Source organism: Pteropus alecto, unplaced genomic scaffold (assembly GCF_000325575.1).
Source record: "Pteropus alecto unplaced genomic scaffold, ASM32557v1 scaffold125, whole genome shotgun sequence".
In the NCBI taxonomy this organism is placed as follows: Eukaryota; Metazoa; Chordata; class Mammalia; order Chiroptera; family Pteropodidae; genus Pteropus; species Pteropus alecto.
This window is the reverse complement of record NW_006436888.1, coordinates 1677450-1685059: the sequence shown is the minus strand read 5'-3', so window position 1 is coordinate 1685059 and position 7610 is coordinate 1677450. Positions and strand designations below refer to the sequence as shown.

Here is a 7610-nt window from a genome sequence, read left to right as displayed (position 1 = left end):
TCCCAGGTGCCCATAGCATCATCAGGGGCTCTTTAAAAGTAGATGCAGTTCTCAGCTCCAAAAAGTCTGAGATGGGCAGAAAACACCTGGGGGGTGGGGGTGGGAGGTGGGACCTACTTCAGATATCTTGAAGGGGTCACGACTCTGGAAAAGGTGGACCTCAAAAGCCCTTCCTGCCCTGGTTCGGGGGAAGAAGGGCCTCTGGGTTCTACATAAATCTGCGTCATTACTGACCCCTTTGAGAGAGGAGAGATCTGTCCTGTGGGGCCTCCTGACTTCACAGGACGACAGTGGTCCTGGTTACTCTTCCTGAGGCCAGTCCTGGCCCTCTCCAGTGCCTGCAGCTGTGGGGGCCATGGCCACAAAGGGGAGGGGTCCGGGGAGCCTCAGAGGGCAGAGCTGGGCTGCAGTGAGGGAAGCTCGGTGAGCACTGAATGAGTTGGAAGGGCGGAGGGCTGAGCCGGGGTCACTCACTCTCCACGTAGAACACGCCCACTTTGTCCGAGTCCGACATGGAGATGTAGAGGACCATCTCGTGTCCGGCGGGGAGGCGGTCTGGGCCTTTGGTCCGCAGGATCATCTGGGACATGTCCTTGAGGTCTGAGAGCCGGATGTACGAGGAGTTAGAATTAAGACACTTGTGACTAGAATGTTGGCTTACAAACGACTGTTACTTGTATAATTGGGACAGTGAAAACCCCACACGTGTGTATTATGGAAATGACAGAAAAGCATAAAAACCGGCTGTCGTCTCCAACACCGCAGGTGACCTACTATCTTTTGGGACTCTCCTTCCACTTGTTTTTCTATGTATGCACAACTTCTTAAACGACATGGTTCCAACTGAACCATATTAATAGTTTTGTCTTCTGTTTTTAGAAAGAATGGATATTTGAGTCCAGCATCCCCAGGAGACTCAGGGTCACTCCGGCATCACCCCCAGCCCAGGACGCAGCATGAGGGCTCCGCTGCTCCGCCCTGCCCCCAGCCTAAGCGCGGGTCCTGCTGGCACCTTCCTTGCTGAAGACCTTCTCGTCTCTGCAGTCCTCTTTGGACAGCCAGGGCGTGTCTCGGTCACAGTTCACCAGCAGGATGGCCCCCTGGCCCTCGGGGCCCCAGGTCCAGGACGCCTGCATTGGCAGGGAGAGAAGGTCAATGCCCTCTTCTCTACCTTCTGGCAGATATTCCCAGCCCCCGTGCAGACCTCACGGGACATCAGAGAGACAGCCCCGGGATGAGAATAAAGAGCAGCCACTGCCCATTGGGGCAGCTGTGACCCGGCAAATGTGAATCCCACGTCTAATGTCCAGAGAGGGTTGGTGTAAGCAGCAAAGAAAGTTCAGGAGAGGGACAGATGGTGGCAGATACACAGAGACTGGAAGGCTGACGGGGCATTCATGAGCCCCAGGTCTGGCGTGCCTGCGCCTGGGTGAGGGTGGGGGCAGGGAGACGTAGGGTGGCCAGAGAAATGGGCAGAGAGACATTCACAACAGGCTGTAAAGTCCCCAGAGGGCCTCAGGGGAAGACACCTGGATGCAAAGACACCCAGCTGTTTCCAGACATCCTCAGGGTGCTCTGGATGGGACCTGCGAGGCAATTCATTTCCTATGCTGCAGCCATAGCGATTTAGAATAAACTCCAGACAGATCATGTTGCCTCCTGCCTTCAGCCCCGTCAAGGGCTCCCTGTTGACTTAGGATAAAGCCCCAGTCTCCGCTGTGGCCTGCGAAGCCCGGTGAGACACACGTCTCCATCAGTTCCCCTCACCTCCCCCTCACTCACTCAGCACCCCCAGCACTGGCTGCCTTTCTGCTTCCCAACGATTCCAAGCTCTCTGGCCTTCGCTGGCACTGGTCCCTCTGCCTGGATGCTGTCCTATCTCCCTTGACATGGCCAACGCCACTCCTCCTTCCGGTCACAGCAAAACCATCCCTTCCTCCAGGAAGCCTTTCCGATTCTCTAGACCAGAGCAGCTTCCCTGGGGTTACACTTATGTCATTATGGCACTGTACACGTCCTTTTTGGGGGCAGACTCAGGACAGCTGTGATGAAACAGCCACCTACGTCATTCTTTAGTTAACGTGGGTCTCTCCCGTCCTCCCACTGGACTGTGGGGTCCCTGAGGGCCAGAGCTGCATTTCTTTCATTCTTTCTGTGTCCCCAGAGCCTGCCCAAGTCCTGGAATATGAAAGATGCTCAACCAATATTTCTGGGATGATGAAGAAAATACTAAACGTCACTGGCTCACAGGGAGAACGTCTGGGTAAGTTCAGGCCCACAGGGACTGTGTGACTTCACCAAGGCTGCAGAGCTCCTCGGGGGAGGTTGGACGCCTCAGAGGCCTCCATGGAGTCCATTGTCAAGTGGCTCAGCCACCAACACAGAGAACATAGGTGTGGGGCTGGCTCAGCTACCTCAGGAAGGCTGGACCAGGGCAGAGCCCCACTGAGGAGCCTGGGACGAGGGGCTCCCCGACAGGCCTAAGGCCCCTTTGGTGGCATGCAGAGAGTCTAGGGTTAGCTGCTTGGCTCCAGGCTTCTCACTGGGCTATATTTATTTGACTTTTTAAGTATCTATCTACATATAAATTTAAATCAGGCTTTAAATTGTTATAAAAAATAGTTAGAAGCAACAGCCTGGATGTACACAGAATGAGGCCAATGGAGCTCACGAACTGGGTTGAGGGAAAAGTATGGAACGAAATGAGATTGAGAGCACAATGCTATCTGCATGTTAAAAATAACACGCTCATCGACCAGACCACACGTTCTCAAGAATCGTAAGAACAGAAAGAGACACATTACACCCATTAAAACGGACCTTCGTGGAAGAGCAGAATGAGAGCAGGATTGCAGGAAAAAGAGACCGAATGAAGAAACTGATGAATGATGAATAAATGAACGAATAAATAAATAAGACAGGGGTCGCGCATGCGCCACGAAAGATCACGTGACTGGAACCGAGGGTGATTAATGCAACCTCTGCTCCTGATAGTCTCTCTTACTCAGATTATTTTTTTTTAAAGGCAAAATAATAAGAGCGAATACTTTGGTGGCACTTTCCAACAACTCTGTGAATTGGGGGTCCCCATCCTGTGGGTGGGGAAACTGAGACTTGGGAACCTGCTTTGTGGTTGTCCCCATAAGGAGCTTGGTTGGTCTGTGGGTCTGTCTCGGGCCACCGTCTCTTTATCTGGGACTGAGAGTTGCCTGTGTTTGCTAGGAGGACCACGGCTGCATGCGGGATCCAGCCTGGAGCTCTGCCCCGGAAGCCTCCACGTTCGGGGCCATCTGCCCTGGCCGACAGGTACCTTTCTTGGGTTGTTCTTTTCCACCATGCCGTCCCGGTCTGCATCCACATCCAGGGATATCTCTGGGGACAGACACACGAGTGAGTTGCTGAGCCTGCCAGACAGGGTGGGGCAGGGACAGGAACTGCTGTGTGATTAGGGTGCAGCTCACCTGTTTGCTTGGTCCCTGGAATGAGAGGGCCTTGTTGAGGTCATCTTATACAGCCCCCTGCCTCATACCCCTCTGCCCAATGGAGAACACCGGCAGATGCTGCGGATTACAGCTTACGGCTTCGAGAAGCGCTGTCAGGTAGATCCGGATCCCCCACCACTGCCTGGTTCCTTGGTCAATTTTGGGTGGTGGGGGATGAGCCTCACTGTACGGATCTGGGAGCCTCAGTTCAGAGAGGCCAGTTCACTGCCCAGGGTCACACAGGAGGCATTAGCGGACCTGGGGCACACACTGCAGTTGGTCTGATTCGAAGGTCATGTTTTGAAAACTGTCATGGGGTTCCTGAACTGCCTTTCCCAGCCTGCCCTGGGCACGTGTTCACATGTGTTTGAGTGTGTGTATCTTCCAGAATTCTTGCTGGTCTAGATCTCACCTCTAAAGACCGAGGACTTTACACTAGATGGGAAACTGGGTCTCCAACCGTTCTTGATTTTAGGGTGCCCAAGAGGACAGGCTGCCAGATAGAGGATCCAGGGCCGGGTCCCTGTTTATCCTTTCCCCTGGGAAAGGGACTTCCGGTGTTTTAGCTAGACCTGCTGTGGGGACAGGCTTCATGGAATCTGAGTGGGGCAGTGAAAGGAGCCCAAGATTCAGCATCGGACAGTGCTGGGTTGGAGCCCTGACTCGGTTCTTATAAGCTGTGTGACTCTGGGCAGTTTAGACAGCCTCTTTGAGTCCCAGTCTCTCTACCTGCGTGCAGAATGGGGCCCTTTCCAGTTAGAGGAGTTGCACTAATTGCAGTCGTGGGCACCACGAACATTTCGAGCTGGCTACTTCTGTGTTGAGGGGCCTGTGTGCTGTAGGATGTTAAGCAGTATCCTTCACCACGAACATTTCGAGCTGGCTACTTCTGTGTTGGGGGGGCCAGCCTGTGTGCTGTAGGATGTTTAGCAGTATCCTTGGTCTCGAGTCTCTGGATGCCAGTAACACCCCCCCAGTTGTGGTAACCAAAATGTCTCCAGATAGCGCCGAATGTCCCCAGGAAGCAAAACGACCCCCTGAATCAGAGACTAACGGGGCAGGGCAGGGGAATTGTTGGGAAGGTGATGGGAGCATCACACAGAATGAGATGAGCTGGGTCCAGGACTAGGAATTGCCCGGCGGGCTCGGCCTCACGCTGGGCATGACTTGGACTGAGATGGGAGTTGGGTGGAAATGAATGAATTCCTGGTCAGTCCCCTTGGCAGGCACACCCTCTCCCTGGACTGGGTGGGGAGGAGGGTCCTGGCTCAGGAAGGGCAGTGATGTCACCCGTCCCTGTGTGGCTTCCTCTGAGTCTGGGGATTATGTTCGAGCCCTCCGTTTGCCATAGTCTGATTCCCTCTCAACACTGAATGTGACTTTTCTGGTCTAGAAGGAGGCAGGAGAGTGGAGGCCTTAAGGCCACCTGGGCCTTGGGAGAAGTGGCACTCACTGTCCCACCTCTGCAGCCCCAATGTTGGTTAGATGCTATAAGGCATAATTATATACATGTCTCCTGTGATCCCATTCACTCAGCAAGTCACTGTTTAGCAGCTGCTGTGTCCCAGGTACCATACTGGGCGTGATGTGATCCCATTCACTCAGCAAGTCACTGTTTAGCATCTGCTAAACAGATGTGTCCCAGGTACCATACTGGGCGTGGGGACCTTTGTGGGCCATCAGGGCACAGTACCTGCTCTTGAGGAATCCTCAGTCCTACGAGATAAATGTTGCTTTTCCCATTTTACAGCGAGCAAACCCAGACTCAGAGATGTCCCCTGTCAGCAAATCGGGCTGATAATCTGAGAGGTGGGTGCTGGGTAAGGATTTTAGGGAGAAAGCAGGGAAGGCCACATATCAGCTTCTATGAAGGGGGCCAAAGGCTCAGATGGAGCAACGGTATTGAGTCTGGCTCCCACAAACTTTCCAGCTGGACGCTCACCACTGATTCAGGGAGGTCAGCTTCCTGAAGCTCCTCCCTGGGAACCAGCTGCGGACCCAGCTTCCTTAAGGAATCACGCTCCGCCTTTCAAGATAACAACCTCTCCTGTGCGTTGTGTCACTCTGCCGGCAGCAGGCACCTTCCCTGAATGTTTTCCCATCAATCACACCAGGAGGAAGGGATTATTATCCCCTACTTGGCCACCCTACCATACAGATGAGCAAACCCATGCACCAAGCAGGGCAGTCCCTAGGAAGTCCCCAGAGTGTACAGAGCCAGGTGTCCTGCTCGGCCTCTGACTCCAGACCCCTGCTCTTGGCTGTTCTCTCTACTGACTCGGGCTGACCTCCGCGCCGGGCTGTTTCCAAAAGCCAAGCCTGCCTTCAAACACCCAAGACTTGCTCCCTGAGGATCATTCCCAGAGGAGCTGGCAGCCCTATTGCCTTCACCTCCTGGCTGCAAGGTGGCACCAGTTCTCGGCTCCTGTGGTGTGTTGACGAGAGCAGTGAATCGCAGGAGATAAATCATAAAGCACTATACTGTGCTTTACTTCATTATGAATGTCTTCAATTTAGAGACTTATAAATGTAATACTTGCGCACAGTACAAAAGAAACCAAATAGTACCAAAGAAACAGCTTCTAAAGAAACAGCAGTTGACCCTCGGGCCTGTCCCCTCACCCACCTGAAGCAATCTCCATAGTACTAAATAACATGCTTATCGCTCTCTCTTGATTCATGAAACTTGGAGGGGTTTCGTTGACTTCCTGTCACGCAATCCGGGCATTGTGATTGGGCTCTCATATCACCCACCTTCCAATCTCCCCCAGAGCTTTACATCATCTCTCCTATGACCCGTGACCCATCTCCACAGTCAACTGAATGATCTTCGGGCTCCTCCCCTCCTCAAGCCATAAGCCATCACTAGAGAACTTCCTCCTTTCAAAGCTTCTCCCAGTGTCCACTTTAACTAGATTCTGATGGGATGATCGGATGGAGAGCCGGACTGCTGTGACCTGCCCAGAGCTCCGCCCTCCTGGGATGGCTCTGCCTTGGGGACGAGGGAGTGGACATCTGTTTCCGAGCCTCTGGGTTCCAGACGACAATTCTCAGAGGCTCTGAGTCCTACCTCAGCTTCCAGGAATAGCCCCAAGGTGTCAAGTGGCGCCTGGGGTGTGGGGCAGATTAATAGGAAATGTCATATTGGGTCTAAGGCAGTCTGCCCTGAGAATGCAGCCACTGAGGCCTCAGAGCCTGGACACAGAGCCATAAGCATTTTGGTGGGCTGCCATGAACAGTGACGGGGTGCCTGGCCTTTTTGCCTTACTGGGCAGCCTGGGGTGTGGTAGGGAAGATTCTCTCCCCTACAACCTAAATCTAGGCTCTGGGGAGGGGGAACAAGGAATGAGGCCCCCAGGTTGTTGCTTAAAACTCTCAAGGCTCACGTACATGGGACTACAGCAAAGAGGGTGGGACTCCAGGCCTCCCTCCTCCCCCACCCCATTTCCTCCCTTAGAGGGGAGGGTTTGCATATCGGCTCTAACTGGAGTCTTTAAGGACCTCAGGGACCAATGAGCTGAAACCCCCTTGGTTCATAGCTGGGAGAAATGGAGGTCTAGAGGGGCTAGACTACTTGTCAAGGTCACACAGCAAGGGTTTGGCAGGACTGGGACCAAGACCCAGAATCTGATTTGGCCAAAGGCACCACGAGTCTGTTCTCGAATCCCAAGAGGAAGACTGAGAGACAGTACAATTCTTCAGTTTCACCCAGCGGAGCGCATCGGCTGAGCACCTACTCCATGCCAGGCCTTCGCACACACCATCCCATCGAATCCTCGTAAGCACTGTGCAAGGGTGCTTTGTGACCCCATTTTTCAGATGGGGAAACCAAGGCTCAGAGGGGTGAGGGTCATGATGGGGCTGGAGGGGACAGAGTCAGAACTTAGCCTTATTTCTGTCTAATGATGCCGGGGTTCTTTCTGTGGGCTCAGGACAGGACTAAGGTGAAATGGGCTCAGATACGTCCTTGCCGGGGGCAGCCCCACCATCTTGGGACTTTCAGGGCGTTCCTGCCTCTGAGGTGCTGTCCCTGGATGATTACTTAGGACGTGGTGCTCGGGTACTCTTGGGGTAGATGCTCAGAGGAAGACAAAGCGTAGAAAGGTCAGCTATACCAGTAAGTACCAA

General features: G+C 53.6%; 1 protein-coding gene across 1 annotated transcript in view; it reads right to left on the bottom strand.

The window, feature by feature from the left end:
- The window catches only part of PADI2 (peptidyl arginine deiminase 2), a 40801-nt gene that overhangs the window by 18134 nt on the left and 15057 nt on the right, over positions 1-7610 (bottom strand). Inside the window, 3 exon segments of the mRNA XM_006914312.1 lie at positions 475-600; positions 1013-1130; positions 3311-3372. Of these exon segments, the coding sequence (XP_006914374.1) occupies positions 475-600; positions 1013-1130; positions 3311-3372 (306 nt within the window).